This window comes from Syngnathoides biaculeatus, chromosome 6 (genome assembly GCF_019802595.1).
Source record: "Syngnathoides biaculeatus isolate LvHL_M chromosome 6, ASM1980259v1, whole genome shotgun sequence".
NCBI classification, from domain to species: domain Eukaryota; kingdom Metazoa; phylum Chordata; class Actinopteri; order Syngnathiformes; family Syngnathidae; genus Syngnathoides; species Syngnathoides biaculeatus.
In genome coordinates, this window is record NC_084645.1 from 2,949,427 (window position 1) to 2,970,656 (window position 21,230).

Below are 21,230 nucleotides of genomic sequence, written 5' to 3' on the forward strand. Positions count from 1 at the left end.
TCTCCCTGGAGCCTAACTCTTCCCCCTCCCACCCTCTTGTTCACACACATATATTCGGTTTTACTTCGGCTATAATCTTCATTCCTCTCCTTTCCTGTGTATGCCTCAATCTTTCTCGTTGTTCCTCCACCTGCTACCTGCTTTCACTGTATATCACGATGTCATCTGCGAACATCATGGTCCAAGTGGATTCCAGTCTAACCTCATCTGTTTATTCCCACAGCAAATAGGAAGGGGCTCAGAGCTTTGCCGCAAACAATTCACGTAGCCCTTCATACAAACTGTGCTCACGAAGTAGCCCTCAGCCTCTAAAAGGTTGTTGAGCCCTGCCATAAATAAATATATATAGAAAGAAAGAGACGGCGGTGAAGAAGAAGAAGAGAAGAAGAAGAAGAAGAAGAGAAGAAGAAGAATGAGAAGGAGAAGGAGAAGGAGAAGAAGAAAAAAAGAACTTGACTTGAGACTGTTGCAAATCTTCGTGAAATGATGTTAAACGATGTTTCCACAGCTAATATTTTCTAAGGTAAGATTTGCTCCGAGATGCATACGTCAATGTTTACCAAGATATTAATAGTAATCATGGTATAATTACGCTAACCAGCGAATGGAAGAACTTGTGAACATACTATGACAGGTCAGTATCCAAATCAAGTGGAGCCGTCTGTTATTTTTTAGAATGTTACCAAAATTTATTACATTAGTATATGTGTTGTACCATACGACATCAATGCAATCTGTTTTAAACCAATACGAACGCACGCTTTAACAAACTGAATACAATAATCCATATTTCCAGTACTATAGAAAATAACTTAAAAACAACATTAACTTTACATCATCCCTGCCCAAGCATTCCTAAATATATAGATTTGTGAAATGAAATAAAGTAGTATATATATATATATATATATTTTTTTTTTAAACTCCAATTGTGTTGCATTTTTTTTATTAGCATCCGAGAGCCATCACCAACCTTAGCCACTGACAGACAAGTAATAAACCATGAAGAAGAAAGGTAGATGTCCAAGGTCGCCTGAGACATCACGAAAGAACAGTAGAGTCTGTGAAGGGAAGAGTCCATGTGGAAAACTCAGAGAAAACAACCATGTGACTGCAGCAACATCTAACTTGTATGATGGAGATGCCCCATCCGATGCTACCAACATTTTGACTGACAAGGATTCAGATGTCAAGTCAAAAGCCTTCAGTGAGTAGTTAATTGTTTTGTCTGTGGAAAGTATTTTATTTTAGATTTATTGCATGTAATTTCCCAATTTGCAATACACAAATGTAATTTTTTTTACAAGTGAGATTTTACTGATTTAACTGAAACAAAGCAGCAAAATGGGGAATGAAAGTAATAATTTTCAATATTTTAAGTTAAAAAAAAATAGGACAAATGTAACGAGACAGCCATTTTGCCTGCATGAATCGTGTGCTACTAGATGTTAAAATCGACACTCAAATTAAAATTTTGATACTTTTGATACTGAAGTCATTTGAGATAATGTATTTTTAATATAGCGTTGGTATCGATGAGCAGATGTACACAAGGAGGAAAGCGGTGCAAGAAATGAAAAGTTAACACAAAGGTTGTATATTAATAGGTTGCACCAAAATTTCCAAGTGGCACTCAAAATTATTTGTAGTTTCCCATCACAGATAAATGTAGGTGGGAATATCATCCATCCATTCCTCCATCCATGCATTTTCTGAGCCACCTATCCTCAGAAGGGTCCCGAGAGTACTGGAGCCTATCCCAGCTATCATCAGATGGCAGGGTACACCCTAAACTGGTTGCCAGCGAATCGCAGGGCACATAGAGACAGACAACAGTCCCACTCACAATCATGCCTAAAGGCAATTTAGAGTCTCCAATTAATGCATGATTTTGTGATGTGGGAGCAAACCGGAGTGGCCAGAGAAAACCCATGCATGATCAAGGAGAACATGCAAACTCCACACTCCTATTTTTTATTGCTACATGTCCAACAGGTAGGTGCATTAGATTCTCAGAAAACCAACAAGACTCAGCATTCATGATATACAAAGTCTTAAGGCTTTGTAATTTGTCGAAAGCAATGTATTAAAAAAATGTCTGCTGTTGGCTTTACAAACTAAAAAATATTCTGTAGAAACTTTTGTTTCTAGGATTTACCAATCACGAAAGTAATATTTGGTTGTCTGACCTTTTTTTTTTAAAAAAATAACTGGTCGACATTTGTGTGGCATGGAGTCAACCAACTTGTGGCATCTTTCAGCTGTTTTTTCCACTCCAAGATTTCTTAATGACATTCTGCAATTCATTTACATTTCTTGGTTCTGCTCCAGAAGCAGCATTTTGATGTCACCCTACAAATTCTCAATTCGATTAAGGTCCAGGGATTGGGCTGGCCACTCCATGACATTAATTTTGTTGGTTTGGAACCAATACTTTGCAAATTTACTAGTGTGTTTGGTGTCATTCCCATAGTGAGATAAACATGTCCATATGATGCTTTCACCACCATGCTTCACTGTCTCCACTGTATACTGTTTTATATTCAAAGTTTGAGGGGCATCTCATAAATTGTCAATGGCCCCTGCATCTAAAAAAAAAAAAAATAGTTTTTTCTCTCATCAGTGCACAAAAATGTTCATCCATTTCTCTTTAGCCCAGTGTATGTGGCAAGTGTAGCTTCCTCTGCACATGCCTTTTTTTGAACCGAAGGACTTTGTGGGGGATTCCTGTAAATCGATCAGCTTCACACAGATGCCTTCTCACTATCACAGTACTTCCAGGAAACTGCTTCATCCTGGAGCTGATGAATGGCTGAGCCTTTGCCATTCTGGTTATTCTGCGATATATTGGGATGGTTGTCTTCCGTTTTTTGCCATGTGTCTCTGGTTTTGCTCTCCATTTTAACGTATAAGAAATCATTTTCACTGAACAGGCTATAATTTTTGCACCTCTTTAAGGTTTTACCTCTCCAATCACATTTTTAATCAAAGTGCGCTGTTCTTCTGAAGAATGTGTTGAATGAGCTATTTTCCTCATGCTTTCAAAGAGAAATGCATATTCATAAGGAGGTGGCTTCATCCTAAAAGAGGGGGCACCGGATTCATACTTGTTTTTCACAAAATTGATGACCTTACTGATTGAATCCTGCTCTTTTTTTTTTTTTTTAAACACAACCCTTTCGAAAAAATGGACAGTCTTCATGTGTATATAGAGCATGGTGGGTTTTGTTAGTTTTCTGAGAATCTCCTGCACCTATTGGTAACTTGTTTGACATGTAGCAATAAAAACTATAGTGAAAACGTTAATTTATGTGGTTCATTACATCGGGCTGCCATTATTGGCAACTACCGTGGAGTTAACCAGGCACTCATCTGTCCAATGCAATCCCCGCAGTGAAGCAAGGTGGGGGCAAAATCATGCTCTGAGAGTGTTTTTTTTAGCTAGGGGGACAGGACTGATTTAAAGGAAAGACGAATATGGCCAAGTACAGGGATTTCCTCAATGAAAACCTTCTTGAGAGTCCCAAGTACCTCACACTTGGCCGAAAGTTCATCTTACAAGAAGACAACGACCCTACGCACAGAGCTTTAATAAGGAAGGAGTTCAGAACAACTCCACGACTGTTCTTGAATGTCCCAGCCATAGCCCTCGATTAAACCCAATTGAACATCTCTGGAGAAACCTGAAAATGGCTGTTCACCAACATTCGCCATTTATCCTGACAGAACTGGAGAGGATCTGGATGGAGGAATGGCAGAGGTTCCCCAAATCCAGGTGTGGAAAAATGTGTTGCAACATTCCCAAAATGACTCATTGTATTTGTTTGTATTGTAGTATTTGTTATATTACCTCAAAAAGGATGCTTCGACTAAAAACCAAGCAACGGTTCTGAATATGTCTGTGTTTAAAGGCAGCAACAATTTATTAGTAAGCAATTTACAGAAAATGTTTCAAGAAAAAGTTGTCACGAGTAATCAAAAGCTGGGATAGGCTCCAGCACACCCGCAACTCTAGTAAGGATAAGCGGAATGGAAGATGAATGAATGAATGAATGAACTTGAGTTATATCTTATATCAAATCCAAGATATGTCAGTTACGTAACACTAGGCTACATCATGAATTAACTAAAACCTCTGGCCAGCCGCCGGCTACTTTACTTTACTACTTACTAAGCTTTCATATAAAATAAAAGTTACTGTGTACAAGATTATAAGGATGTAGAGAGAGATGTATGAGTAAATAAGTTTGACTTCTTCCACCTCTTGAATATGTACAATTTAACTTTTTTTTTTAAATTTGAACATTCCTCTTTTTTTTTTTTATCACTCATACACGTTCAAAATAAATAATTCAATTCAATACCACAATGCTTTATTCTTCCCAGTCTTCCATCACTGCAAGATTTGTGCACTTTCCTGATTCATAGTTTTCCTGTGTATCCTGGTATTGTCTTACCTGAGCTATAGATTTCTGCAGCTTCTGCAAAGTTACAATGGATGTCTTGGGTGCTTGTTTGATCAATGCGCTCCTCAAACGCCCTGTCTGTTTATTTTGGGAAGGTTTGCAGTTGTGCCATGCTTTGAAATGTGAAAACTCTAAAAGGGTAGGAATCATTTTTCAAGGCACTGTAAATATGGCTTGTTGCAGTGTTTCCCAAAGGACCAGAATGTATTTGTGGTGGTAGGTAGCCGGCGGCTGGCCAGAGGTTTTAGTTAATTCATGATCTAGCATAGTGTTACGTAACTGACATATCTTGGATTTGATATAAGATATAACTCAAGTTCATTCGTTCAGTCATCTTCCATTCCGCATATCCTCACTAGAGTTGCGGGTGTGCTGGAGCCTATCCGAGCTATCTTCGGGTGAGAGGCAGTGTTCAACCTGAACTCCTACTGGCAATTTAGAGTCTTCAGTTAACCTACCCTGTTTATGAGAATGAATGTGAGGGGAAAATTGGAGTGCCCACCTAGGCACAGTGAGAACATGCAAACTCCACACAGGCGGGGCTGGGACTTGTACCACGGTCTTCAGAAGGCAGAGTCAAATGCGCTAACCAGACCTAACTTGGTTAGCATATCAGGTTAACTGGGTGCAAAGCTTGACTCTGTTTTGTCTGCTTGACTAACTTTTAATAATTTCCCATGAATATAAAATGTACTTAAAATAAGCATTGTCTAACTAAAGTCTTTTCTATAATTTTAATAGACATGATGGAAACCTTCAGATATAATCAGAATCAGTTTTATTGGGCAAGTGTGTAAAAACTTACTAGGAATTTTTCTCTGGTAGTCGGTGCTGCCCTGGTACGACATTGAGAACAAACAACTCAACAAGAACAAAGAACAAGAAACTTCTGTTTGTAGGAACTATTCCTTATAAGAGTTGTGCAAGATGTAAAATCTTCTTTATTGAGAATAGGTAAGAGGTAAGTGTGTTAACGTCCCACATTGTGTTAAACTTGTACAGAGTGGCTTTACCCGTTCGTGGTTCCCTTTATAGACCAGTGCAATGACAATTGTACAAAGGGAGCAGTTTAAAGTGACAAATTGAGCGATAGTCTACAAAATATATTACTAATACTGATTAGACCAGCACAGGGATGAGAATTTTCCCCGGATCCGGGGAATTCCGAGTTTTTTCAGCTGAAAATGTCATTTTTGTGAAACGTAAATCCGTTGAGAAAATTTGGTGGGGCGGGGGTACAGCTTGACGTGAGGTGAGGCTGTGATCAGGACCAGCCGCCAGCACCCATCGCTTCACCTAACGCTCATTGTGAAATTAGTCACAGCTGTGACAGCGGAAAACGGTATTGCTATTTGTTCACGACATTGCTATCTGTTTGCATTAAGTTTGTTGTTTATAATAATGACAGCATTCCGATTTCCGACAGCATTTTGGTGGTATTCGATCGTTATTTTCTCTCTGATGTTAACATTTCATTGAAAAGCATTCAGTTTACTATGGCATAGTTATAACTTATAGATGTATGTACGCAAACGTTATCGAGCGGTCTGCACGTTTGCCAGTATGGCGAGAGTCTTGGAGCGAAAAGATGAAGATCGTGCCAGAGAAATTGATAAAAACCACGGGCTAGAAAACTTTCACATGGGCATGGCTTGAAGAAAGTGTAACCATGCAGATGGGAACGAAAACTGTATCAACATATCTAACCGAATACATACTAAAATTGTATGTTCCCGGCAAAGTGCTGTGCATTCTGTTTTCCAATGTTATCAATTATGGAAGCTGAAGAGCAAAAATTATGCAAGAGCATACCCAAACCAGGAAACACAAAGGTAAGTTGAACGTAAATTTCTCTATTATATAATTCACAACTGTTAATACGATTAAGCCTATCTGGAGCACTGGCCCTGTAGATCACGCATTTAACAGTGTGTTTTATAAAAAAAATTCATGCCGAAGGCAGACATTTTCAGTCTTTTTCCAAAGTGCTCATTCTCATCCCTGCCAGCAGGATGTGAGTGAGTGTCCTAACATGGAACAAGGCAGGAAATGTGTGTTCGCTGACCATGAATTTAATGACTTAATTGCCAGAGGGGAAAAAACTGTTCGAATGCCTGCTAGTTTTGACCATCATTGATCAGTAGCGCTTTCCCAATGGAAGGAGCTGGAAGAGCAACTGGCCAGGATGTGGAGGATCCAAAAGGATCCTGCCTGCTCTGGACTTAATTTGCGTTGCGTGCAAGTCCTCAATAGTGGGTAGTGTGGTGTCGACGATCTGTTCAGCGGTTTTGATTGTCCGTTGCAGCCAGTTTGTCCTTTTTTGTGGCAACACCAAACCAGACTGTGATGGAGGTACACAATACTGATTGAATGACCACTGTGTAGAAGTGTCTCAGCAGCTCTTGTGACAGGCTGTGCTTCCTCAGAAGTACATCTTTTACTGGGCTTTTTTGAGGATGGAGTTGTTTGTCTCCCACTTCAGGTCCTCTGAGACTGTAATTCCCAAGAACTTGAAGACCTCGACAGTTGACACAAGACAGCTGGACACCGTCGGGGGCAACTGTGGTGAAGGATACCTCCTGAAGTCCACGAACATCTCTACAGTCTTTAGAGTGTTCAACGCCAGGTTGTGTTGACCACATGAAAGCTCCAGTCTCACCACTTCCTGTCGATATGCAGACTCATTGCAGTCTTTGATAAGGCCGATGACCGTGGTGTCATCTGCGAACTTCAGGAGTTTGACCGTTGGATTCAGTCGTTTGTGTAGATCGAGAAGAGCAGAGTGGAGAGGACACAAGCAAAGCATTAGACCAGGCATGATCCTGCCCCAAGTGGACGAGTTCAAGTATCTTGGGGTCTTGTTCATGAGTTAGAGAAGAAAGAAATGGGAGCTCGACAGGCGGATTGGTGCAGCGTTTGTAGTGATGCGGAATTTGTATGGGTCTGTTGTAGTAAAGAGTGAGCTATGTCTAAAGGCAGTCGAATTACGTTCCTACTCTCACCTATGGTCACGAGCTGTGGGTTGTGACTGAAAGAACAAGGTCCCGGATAGAAGCGGCCAATACAAATTTCCTCCGCAGCGTGTCTGGGCCCTCCCTTAAAGATAGGATGACAAGGTCTGTCATCCAGGAGGCCCTCAGTGTTGAATCGCTGCTCCTCCAAAGTACCTCAAGGGTGGCTCCAAGTGGAGGAGTTAAAGTACCCTGGGGTCTTGTTCACGAGTGAGGGAAGAATGGAGCAGGAGATCAACAGGTGGATTGGTGCACCTTCTGCAGTGATGCAGACTTCTTGTTGTGTTGAAGAGAAAGTTTAGTCAAAAGACAAAGCTCTCAATTTACCTGTTGATCTACATTCCTACCCTCACCTATGGTTACAAGGTGTGGGTCATGACCGAAAGAACAAAATCCTGGATACAAGCGGCCAAAATGAGTTTTCTCTGCAGGGTGTCAGGGCACTCCCTTAGAGGTAGGGTGAGAAGCTCGTTCATCTGGGAGGGGTTCGCTGTTGAGCCGCTGCTCCTCCGCATTGAGAGGAGCCAGAAGAGGTGGCTGGGTCATCTGATCCGGATGCCTCCTGGACGCCTCCGTGGTGAGGTGTTCCAGGCACATCCCACTGGAAAGAGACCTTGGGTACAATCCAGGACACGCTGGAAAGACTGTCTCTCAACTGGCCTGGGAACACTTCGGGATCCCTTTGGAAGAGCTGGACGAAGTGGCTGGGGAACGGGAGGCCTGGCTATCCCTGTTAAAGCTACTGCTCCCGCGACCTGACCCGGTAGACCGGTAGAATATGGATGGATGGAGACTGAGAAAGTAATGTGAGCAACAGCCAACATCAGTTTGCCCCTGTGTCCACAGTGCTTCAGACATTTCTGTCAGAACCCATCAGCCTCAGAGTGATTTGTTCTCTCTCTATCACAAGCTTGTGAAATTTCATGATGTTGTCGAGTAGAAGAATTCAAAAATTAAATTAAGTCATAACCTACTCATTTCTCAAACAATTTTCATGAGGTTTACTTTTTTTTTTTTTTGTCAATGCTAGACAAGTTTTGGATGGGCTGTACTCACCACTGCTACTTGGAAAGAGAAAATGGACTAAACAAAACGTTGTCCTTTCATGATTTTTTTTTTTTAGATTTTCTCCCAAACTATCACAATAAATGGTGTTTTTTTAATTCTCTGAAATCGTCCTTATTTTTACATCCATCTATCTATTATCTAAGCCACAGGCGTGCTGGAGCCTATCCCAGCTATTTTCAGGCAGGAGGCAAGGTATACCACGAACTGGTTGTCAGCCAATCGCAGGGCACACAGCATTAGGGCTGCCGCTGTGACAAAAGAGTCTTGCTACACCCAAGTTCCTGAGACAGTGGTTAGGGCAGCCATGATGTATGGCTTCGAGACAGTGGCATTGAAGATACACCCAGAAGGAAACCTGGAGATTGTGGAAATGAAGACATTGAGGTTCTCACGACAAGTGACGAAGTTGGATATGATTAGAAATTATCTAATCAGTGGGACAGGTAAGGTTAGATGTTTTGGAAACAGAGGGTAGACGTGGATGGTTTGGGCACATCCAGAATGGGGTGAGAGAGTATATAGGTAGAAAGATGACGGAGATGAAGCTGCCAAGTAAGAGTGCTTGAGGAAGACCCAAGAGAAAGTTGGTAGATATAGTGAGAGAAAACATGAGGGTAGTTGGTATTAAAGAGGAAGATTCAGCAGATCGGCTTACATTGAAAAGGAGGACGTTGTGGTGACCCCAAATGGGATAAGTCAACTTAACCTTATCAAAAGAAATATGGATGGAGCCTTGGTGACAATGTCTTTCACCCAGGAAACTTAAAATGGATCATGGATGGTTCTTCCAGCATGGCGATGACCCAAAGCAAACAGCAATTGAATTGAAAATGGCTCAAGAAGAAGAACATTAAGATCATGGACTGGGGTTGTGAGCCTTTAGACCTAATTCCCAGAGAAAATCTGTGGAGGGAGTGAAAGTTTTGAGTTGCTGGGTACAACCTTGAAACCCTAAAGCTGGGGGGGGGGGCAACCCGGGGGTGGCAACCCGGGGGTGGCAACCCGGGGGTGGCAACCCGTGGCTCTCGAGCCACATGCGGCTCTTTTCCACCTTTCATGCAGCTCTCATAAAGGCACCAAAGTATATCGAAGGTGTCTTTTTAATTTTTTATGTGCGTGTGGACGGGCTTTGTTTGTGTTCATTACGGTAGCTCCGAGCATGCTTTTCCTATTTATTGAAGTATTTACGTGTGCGCTTTGCTTGAGTTTCTTACGGGTGTTACGGGTATTGTGACAATAAACTGTGTGTGTGTGTGTGGGGGGGGGGGGGGTGCGTGTGTCTGTGTGAGTGAGATGTGACTGCGATGGTGACGGGGAAGAATAGCTTTATTGTTCCCGTTAAATAAAAATATGTGGTTGAACACAAGACTCTTTTATCAGAGTGGGAGAGCTCAGAGCTTGTTGTTGAGCGCAGGTGTTATTTTAAAGGAGGACCTGGCTAAGAATGTCTTGGAGGTGAGAAGAGTATCAGACGAGTGATGAGGCTGAAATTTGGAATTTTGAGGGCGTTATGTATAATGTGACTAGCGGCTACGCCCCACAGGTAGGATGTGACTTAGAGTTGAAAGAGAAATTCTGGAAGGAACTAGATTAAGTAGTTTTGAGCATTTCAGACAGAGTTTTAATAGGTGCAGATTGTAATGGACATGTTTGTAAAGGAAACAGGGACGATGAAGAAGTGATGGGTAAGTAGGGCAAGCCCAAAGAAGATGAGCATAGCCACTGATTCACAGTTGCACTCAAGACCTCCAATCATATGTGTTGCATTAGATGAGAGTTGTGACATACAAGAAAAGACTTGTTTGAACTGCTAGTTTGTCTGTCTGTGAGAGAGCACACAATTTTATTTTTTAAAAATGACTGGTCTGTGTGCTTGGTACTCTGTCAATTTCGATTTTTCTTATGTTGGTGTGTGACATTTACAATAAATCTGGCAGAGCAAAGGTATGTGTCTGTGTGAGGAGGGAATTATGATCATGTGTGATTATGTGGTTCTTGTAATACGGTAAAAAAAATGTGGCTCTTGATCTCTGACTGGTTGGTCACCCCTGCGGCCTAAAGGATTTAAAGAGGATCTGCAAAGAGGAGTGGTGTAAAATTGATCAACAACAAGAAAGGTCTGACCTCTGTACTGGCCGATATGGGTTCTCCATCAAGTGCCATATTATGTTTTGATCGAAGGTCATAAAAACCCTCAATGAATTGCAAAGTCATTTGAATGTTTTGTTTTATGTGATGGTGGTATGTTGGACCAACTGGTTAGAACCTCTGTCTCACTGTTCTGAAGACTGGGTTAAAAATCCCAGCCCTGCCTGTATGGAGTTTGCATCTTCTCCCTGTGCCTTCGTGGGTTTTCTCTGGGAACTCCGGTTTCCTCCCACATCCCAAAAACATGAATTATTTTGAGATGGTAATTTGTCGCTGTGATTGGGAGTTTTAATGGTTGGTTGTTTCTATGTGCTCTGTGATTTGCTCGCAACATGTCCTGCATCCTACCTGAAGGTAGCTGGGATAGGCTCCAGGACTCCCGAGACCCTTGTGAGGATACGTGGCTCAGAAAATAGAATGTTGTTCTATATTATGTTATAGATTTTATTTTGGGATTCTGGTATCATTTCCTCCATTTTTACACTGAGCACAAGATTTATTTTCACTATAATTTGCTGATTGTTGTTATTTTTAATCCCGATAGAATTATCCACTGCCATCTGTAGGCTGTGCCATGGAAAGTTTTCGCCACGGAGTCTGCTACATGCCTTTAACAAATGTCCTGAAGATTATCCTGATATATTTAATGAAGAAGCATATGCTGCTGCCAAGTCACCCTCTTTATTCCACATCGACTTCCAGCGATTGGTTGGAGTACAGTTGGACCCTGACCCTCAATTATCAGAGTTTGTTTGCAAGAAATGTCACAGCAAGTTCTATAAGTGCCAAAATATTCTGCTCAGGTTTCTACAGATGGTTAATCTCCTGCCTGTTGGGAAAGACAATTCGAAAATGAGGTGACTTTGAAAGGATTTGGTGTCAAAATCTTTAATTTTCATTCATTACTTTGATGAGTGTTTTTTACCATTAATGTTTAAACTTTTTTTCTAGGCACATGGCAATGCTTTCAGACTCTTCAATAAACGATGGGTCTATAAGTAAGAACAAATATTATCTTCCTCTCCTTATTGTTGGAACCTCAATGTTGGTTTAACAAGTTACTGTAATCTGAGATAATCTTATATTTTTTTTCTTCCAGCTTCACCATCATTTTCTTTAGACATTGCCTCCCTTCACAAGCTCGTGTCTTGGGCTCACCATCATGGAAAGGCCTGCAAATCCTGCCCTGACCTGAAGCAGTTGCTTGAGGAGCAGTGCTGGGACTCAGTCAAAGCAGTGTGGTATTGTCTTGATGGGCACAGCTACACCATGAATACACAGGGAACCACCTCGATCAGGTTTGGATATGTGCTCAACCCACGAGAGAGTGAAACTTGTGCCAAAGAGATTTCAGGGGAGGTGGACTGTGCGGAAAAACGCACAGTGGGGATGGCAGGGCCACAGGCTGAGCACAGTCTACCAGCAGTCACTCCACTGATTCAAACGTCAACACTAGCTGCTGACTGGACCTGCAATACTAAAGGTGCATTTGCAATCTAAGGCACCATTCCAAGTTCACAAAATTTCCACCATTTTTTAACATCTCCACTGTTTAAGCAATTTATTTACCATTCTAAAAATTTTTACATAATTTGCATGCAGTCGTAATGGAGAATACCAGAAGTTTTGTGAGTTTCTCTTACACCAACTTCTATCGGTGCTTTCAGAAATGCATCACTGAAAACGGACACCACACATGGATGTTGTTTTCCCGCACTTAATTGTGACATATTCTATTTCAATACGAACACATTGATGTCAATCAAATATTGTTTGTAGGTATCATTTATTTTGTTTTTCAAAAACATTTGCCCTTTCTGCCCCACCCAAGCTAGATAGACTAAACACTGTTCTGTTGTTAAAGGGCTCCAGACGTAAAACACTCGATTGCAAATGTTTTTCACCTAAATAGTAAACAGTTTGTTTACAACTCTAGCAATCATCCAAATACTCTTGAGCCCCTGAAAATGGGTCTTTGCTGCTACAAACGTTATAAATATAGTAATCTATCTTTTATTCGAAGCTAAATAGCTACGCTTCAATCACATCTTGTTTTACTTTAGACGTGGTTGTGTCTTAGGGCAACTCATAAACACTGTTATTCTCCATTACTACTGGACGCAAATTAATGTAAAAATATTTTAGAATAGTAATTAAATTTCCTCACGTGACCATGTCAATTGCTGTTTCAATACAAACATACTGTCAATCAAAGTTGTTTGGATAGAATATTTAGTTTTTCAAAAATGTCTTTTCTTCCCTACTCTGTATTCAAAACATAAACTGCATGAAATCTGTGTCATTCCTTGATGGTTTATAAATTAAATTCACAACTAATAGAAAATTAACACTTGAACCAATTTAGAATTAGTCAGTTGCAGCCTATTTATTGAAGGTATTCTTTCTTTGAAGCAGACATACTACTGTTTTCTCAATTTCTTCACAGTACAGTCATTATCATTAATTACTCAACAGCTAGGTTTCACAAAATATTTCTGCTCAAGAGATTAGATATGTGCTTTCCTTGGGAACCAAACTTTGTAAAATTGAAGTACCACTGTACTCAACTGTATGTATTTTCATAGCTATCAGTTGAGATCCAAAGTTTACGTACACTATTTAAAAAGACACAAACCGCTTTTTCCTCACTGTGCGACATGAAATCGGACCAAACATTTCCTGTTTTGGGTCAATTAGGTTGTCAAAACATTTTTGTTTACTAAATGCCAGAATAACGAGAGAGAGATTTTGTTTTGGACGATTTTTCCTGAGTGACATTAGTAAGGAAGGCAAAGTTAATTTATTTAAAAAGATTACACAAGGCAAATCAGTGTACTTTTCTACTTTGTACTTCACATGATAAAAACCAAAAAGACTTTTAAAACAAAATCCAGATAATTAAGACATCTCATATACCTGCCAATACTTGGAAAAAAAAAAAAAAGACTGAACTTGTAGGACTGTGATCCGGTCAAAAATCTGGGTGCACTTTTGGGCTTGTGCACTATTGCAACTTTACTATTGCCAAAAGGTTACTCCATAGCCCTGGAAGAGGCTGTAGAACTAGAGTAAAGTGTTTTGATCTTTGATATTATTATGCATTTAAACAATTTAGAAAACTAAGATGATATCATGTTTTTGGAAGCTTCTTTTTTTGGACAAAATTGTAATTAGAGACACACCTCAAGAAGTATTTGAAGGTGCACCTGAAACACTCCTTTTTTATTTAACGGGAATGTCACAAGAAATCAGCCAGGATATCAGGAAGAAAATAGTGGGCTTGCAAAAGTCTGGTTCATCCTCGGGTTCATTTTTCAGATGCCTGAAGGTTCGATGTTCATCTTTTAAAACAATTACAGTTTATGCAAGTATTAACAACATGGGAATTTTCACCCATCATAGTGACGAGGAAGGAGATAAACATCTTTGGGCCAAAATATCCACATCAGTTCAATAATAAAGTTGAAATAACTAACATGAAGATGCTAGCTGAAGTTGCATAGAATCCACAGTAAAATAAGTATAGACTGTCGTGGGCCGAAAGGCGGCTCTTCGAGGAACAAAATGACACAATCCAAAGAAATTCCAGAACGGTTTATGAATAAAGGAATACATCAATTAGTATGCAAAGGGTTACAAAAGCTATATCTAAATCTTTAGGATTCCAGTGAAGCATATCCTCACATGAAGAAAACATACAACATAAGTGAACCTTTCCAGGATTGGTAGGCCTACAAAGATTACCCCAAGAGAAGAGCAATGACTCATCCAGGAGGGCACATTGGATCTCTGGACACCTTCTCAAGAACTGCAGACGTTAGTTAAGGTTAGTGTTCATGAAACAACAATAAAGAAGGGATTGGGCACAAATGAATAAACTATAAAAGAGGGGCCATAGGGGTTGTGTGCAATGTGATCTGGGCAGTAGCTGAAGACTGGGACCTCAGCGATCCAATCCCTGGTTACAGAGCCTGGCTTTTGCAACGTGGAATGCCACCTGTCTGGCAGGGAAGGAGCCCGAGCTGGTGTATGAGGTTGAGAAGTCCCGACTACACTCCACACAGCATTCGAGCGCTGGTACCAGTCCTCTTGTGATAGGTTGGACTCTGTTCCACTCTGGAGCTGCCCACGATGAGAGGCGCCAAGCAGGTTTGGGTATACTTATTGCCCACTGTTCGATGATTGATTTGCGGGCGTGTCATTGGACTTATGGCCATGTCTTGGACACTAGGTTAAGAAAGGAGCGGAGCTGTCAACTGATCACAAATCACCTGGTGATGAGTTTGCTCTGATGTTGGGGGTAGGTGTCGTTCCGACCTGGCAGGCCTAACTGTATTGTGAGGATCTGATGGAAACATCTGGCAGAATTGCTGGACCGAAAGAATTTGAACTCTCACCTCTGGCAGAACTTCACCCACATCTTGGGGGTGACCTGGAACATTGAGTCAGAGTATTCTGCGTCTCTATTGGCAAGGGAGAAAACTGAAGCTGTGGCCATAATGTAGCAGTCCCTGTTGTGGTGGGAATCCTTGAACCCGTTTGTGGACACCAGCAATGAGGGATGCGGTAAAGCTGGAGGAGTCCTACTGGAGTCCTTTCTGGCTTTTACTCCTGAGGCAGTTGATGGGAACAGTGGTGCTCAAAATAATAGCGATCCAATGTGACTAACCACATTAATCCACATTTTCAGCATATGTTTTTTTATTGCTACATGTCAAACAAGTTACCAGTTGGTGCAGTAGATTCTCAGAAATCCAACAAGACTCAGCATTCATGATATACACTCTCTTTAGGCTGTGCAATTGGGCAAATGGTTAAAAGAGGTGTAAAATACAGAGAGTCCTCTGGTTAAGAACATGTTCCGTTCCTATGCTGGTAATGTAACTCGAATTTTGTTGGAAGTCGGATTTCACCATTAGTCAGAATTTACATCAAAATACTTTGTATAAAAAAACAAATACATTGAAATAAAAAAAAGATGATTCTGTACTTTCCATTACTGCTGAGAGATGGATGGAGAAGAATAAGGGGAGGCTGTGCCTAGCTATTGCAAAGCAATCTGGTCCTCAATCCATAACGTAAGTAGCCTCTCCATCTTTACAAGTATCAAAGTAGGTTGTTTTGTGATCACTGTATCTGACATAGGAACGGAACCCTTCACATATGCGAAAATATGGGCTTTGTCTTTGATAATTGTCACCACGGTTGACCGACTGAAGCCTAGCACTTTACTGATGTTCGTCGGTGTCTCTCCTTTCTCCGATCTTTCTATAATCTTGAGCTTTGTTTTTCTTTTGGCTGCAGAAGCATTGCTGAAAGACATAGCTTTTTTCTTGGGGGCCATAATGTTTAAAAAGGAGGGCCAAAAATGCAAAAATACTCCCAGCGCACAAACACGGACGAGCACTGTGCACATTCGCTAGACAAAATGGCGGACAGAGGGCGGGCGTTGTAAAGTTGAAACATTTTAGGTCGAGACCGTTTTAACCTGAAGACTCCCTACCGTCAGCCGTTGACTTTACAAACTCAAAATTATTTTGTACGAACTTTGTTGTTTTTAGGATTTAGCAATCCTTTGAAAGACCGAACAAATATTTAGTTCTATGACATCTGGAATGAAGGTAACCAACTTTTCAGCTCTTATTCCACTCCTAGATTCCTTTACGACATTCCACAATTCATTTCTATTTCTGGGTTTTGCTTCAGAAACGGCATGTTTTATATCCCACTGCAAGTTCTCGATTGGATTAAGGTCCGGGGATGGGGCTGGCCACTCCATGAATATAACTGTGTTGGTTTGGAACCAAGGTTTTGCATGTGTACTGGTGTGTTTGGGGTCATTGTCTTGTTGAAACACCCATTTCAAGAGCATGTCCTCTTCAACATAAGGCAACATCATTGTATTTTGACATATGCAAACGATCCATGATCTCTGGTTATGCGACAAATAGGCCCAACAACCAGAGTAGGATAAATATACCCACATCATGATGCTTACACCACCATGCTTCACTGTTTTCACTGTGGCTTGAATTCAGAGTTTGGGGGCTGTCTCACAAACTGCAGCCCCTGGATACAAAAACAAAAATTTTACTCTCATCAGTCCACAAAATGTTCCTCCATTTCTCTTTAGCACAGTTGATGTGTTCTTTAGCAAATTGCAGCCTCTTCTGCACACTTTTTTTTTTTAATAAACAGAGAGACTGTGAGAGGGTTCTTGGAAATAGATTAGCTTAGCTTTACACAGTCATCCTCTCACTGTAAACTTACTTACAGGTAACTCCAGAGTGTCTTTGATCACCCTGGAGCTGATCATTGGCTGAGCCTTTGCCATTCTGGATATTCTGCGATCCATTTTGATGGTTGTCTTCTTATTTTTGGCATGTCTCTGGTTTTGCTCCCCATATTAAGGCATAAGAGATAATCTTAGCAGAACATCTGATAATTTTTTTTTTACCTCTTGATCAGGTTTCCCCTCTCTAATAAAAATTTTAATCTAAGTATGCTGTTCTTCTGAATGACCTTTCCTCAGGCTTTCAAGGACAAATGTATCTTCAACAGGTGCTGGCTTCAGAATCAGAATCAGCTTTATTGGCCAAGTGTGTAAAAACACACAAGGAATTTTTCTCCGGCAATCGGTGGTGGCCTGGTACGACATTCCGAACAAACCAATAAGAACAAAGAACAAGAGACACTTCTGTTTATAGGAACTATTCCTTATAAGAGTCATGTAAGATGTAAAATCTTCTTCATTTAGAACAGGTAAGAGATAAGTGTGTCTGCGTCCAACATTCTCTTAATCTTGTACAGAGTGCCTTTACCCGTCGCTGTTCCCGTTATAGACCAGTGCAATGACAATTGTGCAAGGGGAGCAATTTAAAGTGACGAATCTTGCAATATTCTACAAAATATATTACTAATACTAATACAGATTGGACCAGAAGGATGTGAGTGAGTGTCCCAACAATGGCACAAGGCAGAACATAGTAAATTCGCTGAGCAAGAATTTAATCCTTGCATAGAGGCCACCTGATTGACACCTGTTTTTGGCAAAATTGATGATCTCACTGATTTCATACCATACTGCTATATTTTTGAGCACACCCCTTTCAACAACTTGCCTTAAGAGTGTGAATATCATAAATGCTGGGTCTTGTTAGTTTTCAGAGAATAAACTGCACCTACTGGCAACTTGTTTGACTTGTAGCAATAAAAAATATAAAGAAAACCTGGATTAATCTGGTTAATCACATTTGACAGCAATTTTTTTCAAAACTTCATGAATGAATGAAGGCTATTTATTTATTAGATGAAACTATAGAATGAAATTGAAGAGACTCCTGCATCACTACATACATGAAATAAAATAAAATGACAAAAAAAATGCAAATAAAAATGTGTAAAATGGAATGCATTGGAAATGTTGCTCAAGATATTGAAATCAGCATGCCTTTCCATTACTAGCACAGCTAAAGGAAAGATAAGAATTCAGGGAAAAAAACTTGTCCTTAGTCTGTTGGTCCTTATTTTTGTGCATATATACCCCTTTCCAGATGGCAGGAGCTCAAAAAGTTCATAACCAGTGCATATATTGTCCTTAATAATGTTCTGATCTCTGCTGAGGCACCAAGAGGAATAAATGTCTGCCACGAAGAAAAGAGGGCAGCCAACGATCTTCTGTGGTGCTTGGATTGTTTTCTGAAGCCTTGCTCTGTCTGCCTCAGTGCAGCTTCCGTACCAAATTGAGACAAAGTCTCTCAGCAGGCCCTTGATAGATGAGCGGTAGAAGGCCAGCTGCATTTTTGTGTCCATGTTGTTTTTCATGAGGAATCTCAGGAAGTGGAGACACTGTTGAACCTCGTAGATGGCTGGTGGGATGTTGTCTGTCCAGAAGAGGTCCTCAGAAACAGGCCTCCCAAGAACCTGAATGTGTGGAGTCTCTTCAAAAACTCCTGTTGATGAAGACCAGAGCCGTTCAATTCGGTTCCTCACAATGATCTCCTTTGTTTTTACAGTGTTCAGTGCTGATTGATTTCAGTGTACCATGTTGTTACCGTCTGGACCTCCTGTGTGTGGGGTGTCTCATCTCCCTTTGAGATCGGACTGACAAAGGTTATTTGTGTGGACTTGGCTGCAGTCAAATCTGTAGAGACAGTACAGGAGGGGATTTAGCACAGAGCCCTATGGTGAGGCTTTAGTGTATGGGTGAAGGAGAGGTTGGAGATGATTCTCAGAGTCTGGGGTCTGTTAGTCAAGAAGTCCTTCATCCAGGTGCATGCGAGACAAAGGAGGCCCAAGATGTCTAGTTTAATCATCAGAATGTTCAGAATGATTGTGTTAAAGGCCGAGCTATAATCAACAGAGAGTGTCCTAGCGTAGCACTGTGGTTGATCCAGGTGACTCAACACAGCGTGCGGAGGTATGCCAATGGTTTCCTCTCTTGATTTATTTGACCAATATGCCAACTAGTGTGAGTCGAAGTTGTGCGGGGAAGGAGTCTTTGATGTAGTTGAGAATAAGCCTCTCAGGTGTAAGGGCAACAGGGCGATAATAATTGAGGCCAGTTAAGAATTTCTTTTTGGGGATGGGACTGAGTCGTAGATTTTAAACAAGTGGCCATGAATGCTTGGGCCAGTGAGAGGTTGAAGATCTTGCAGATGACGCTGGAGAGTTGGTGAGTACATGCTCTGAGCACCTTGCCTGATACTCCGTCCGGGCCAGCAGCCTTCCTGAGGTTCACAGCCAGGAGCACACACCAGACAATGTTCTCTTGTACAGTAAGTGGAGATGTACTAGATGGAGCGTAGTGGGGGTGAGAGGAGCACTGGAGCAGGTGATTTTTGCCAAGATTATTCAAAGTGAGCAAAAAAGCCGTTGAGCTCCTCTGCCAATGACTCATTTGTGTCTCCTGGTGTTGCATCACAGCCTCTGGAGTTTGTGAGGCTGTGTAGGCCTTGCTACACTTCGAGGCTTTTTGCTGGTATGATGGGACTCTATCATCCTCTTGTAACTCCTTTTTGGCATTTTTGATACCTTCTTTTAGTTTAGCTCGAGCCATGATGTAAATAGCTCTGTCACCAGATCTGAAGGCCCAAAGAAGTGAACGAACCTGGCTAAACATCCAGGGTTTCTGATTTGGAAAAATCCTAATGCTTTTCTTCACAAACAGTTACAATACAGAATTTCATGTAGTTCAGTACAGCCCCTGTGTATCTGTCCAGGTCCTTGTGTACAAAAAGGTCCCAGGCCCTTCTATGCTTTTCTCCCAAGTTGTTGAAAGCGGTACTGAAGTTGACTCAGTGCAGTCTGGCCAGGTTCAGTGTTTGTGGTCAAGATTGATATGCGTCTGAGGGGAAAGCAATGAAAGGGTAAGTAGCAGGGAAATGTGGTCTGACTCAGCAATGTAGGGGAGGGTTGTAGTTCTGTTGTTTATTGTAGCTCTGTCACCATGCTTGATGTTGGAGTACATATAGTCTAGAGTGTTTCCACCCCTTGTTGGACAGGAAGACTCTTCGAGGGTACATGGGAATTTGTCTAACCAGTCTACATGTTTTGTGTTTTTACATGTGGATTTGCATAAAGTGTTCAACCGTGCGGGAGTAAGCGTACCAAATCACCTGACACCGGCTGTTTGGCCTCTGTCCGGCCGGTGTCAGAGTTTGCTCCACATTGCCGGCAGGAAGTTGCACTCTATTCCGATGAGGGTTGGACCAAGGCTGCCCTTTGTTACCGATTCTGTTTCTAACTTTGATGGACAGAATTTGTAGGTGCAGCCGAGGCGTAGGGGGGGTCTGGTTAGTTGTCGACTCCATCTTTCTTTTTTGCAAATGATATGGTTCTATTGAAATGCAGCCCTGTGGGGCACAAGCCAGTGGAATCTGTAGGCCGGTTCGAAGCCCGGATAAATCCAGAGAACAGCCTCAGGAAGGGCATCCGGCGTTAATCTGTGCCAAACAAATATGAGCGTTCATCTGGAGAAATACCATACCGGATCCTTCGTGGCCTGGGTTAACAACAACCGCCCCCAGCACCGTTAACTGCAGGGATTCGGTGGAAATTCTGCTGCTGTGGGTTGAAGACAAAAAAGAGGAGGAAAACAGACTAATCCGCAGAAGAAGAAGAATTAACAGAATTTACAGCCAAGTGTAGGCTGAAATTTGAAATTGAGTTATGTACACTGAAGAAAATAAGTATTTGAACACCCTGCTACTTTACATACACACACACAGAATCTCTCTCTCTCTCTCTCTCTCTCTCTCTCTCTCACTCATTGCTCTGACTGAAGGAAAGAGGTTGTTCCCCAAAATCTCACAATACATGGCTGCGGTCATCCTCACCTTAATACAGTGCAGTTGTCCTGTCCAATGTGCAGGAAAAACACCTCCAAAGCATGATGCTACCACCCCAATGCTTCACAGTAGGGATGGTGTTCCTGGGATGGAACTCATCATTCGTCTTCGTCCAAACACAGTAAGTAGAAACAGGACCAAAAAGTTCCATTTTGGTCTCATCTGACCACAAAACCTTCTCCCATGAT

The 21,230-nt window shown here is 41.4% G+C and overlaps 1 protein-coding gene across 4 annotated transcripts in view; it reads left to right on the forward strand.

The window, feature by feature from the left end:
* The first annotated feature begins 383 nt into the window (after nucleotides 1-383).
* znf276 (zinc finger protein 276) overlaps nucleotides 384-21,230 on the forward strand; it is a 111,700-nt gene continuing 90,853 nt past the window's right edge. For all 4 annotated transcript variants that reach the window (XM_061822699.1, XM_061822700.1, XM_061822702.1 and 1 more), the window contains exons 1-5: nucleotides 384-523; nucleotides 953-1,207; nucleotides 11,238-11,550; nucleotides 11,645-11,691; nucleotides 11,793-12,176. In XM_061822699.1, the coding sequence (XP_061678683.1) occupies nucleotides 1,003-1,207; nucleotides 11,238-11,550; nucleotides 11,645-11,691; nucleotides 11,793-12,176 (949 nt within the window). In that variant the 5' untranslated portion in view covers nucleotides 384-523; nucleotides 953-1,002. The remainder of the gene's footprint in view (nucleotides 524-952; nucleotides 1,208-11,237; nucleotides 11,551-11,644; nucleotides 11,692-11,792; nucleotides 12,177-21,230) is intronic.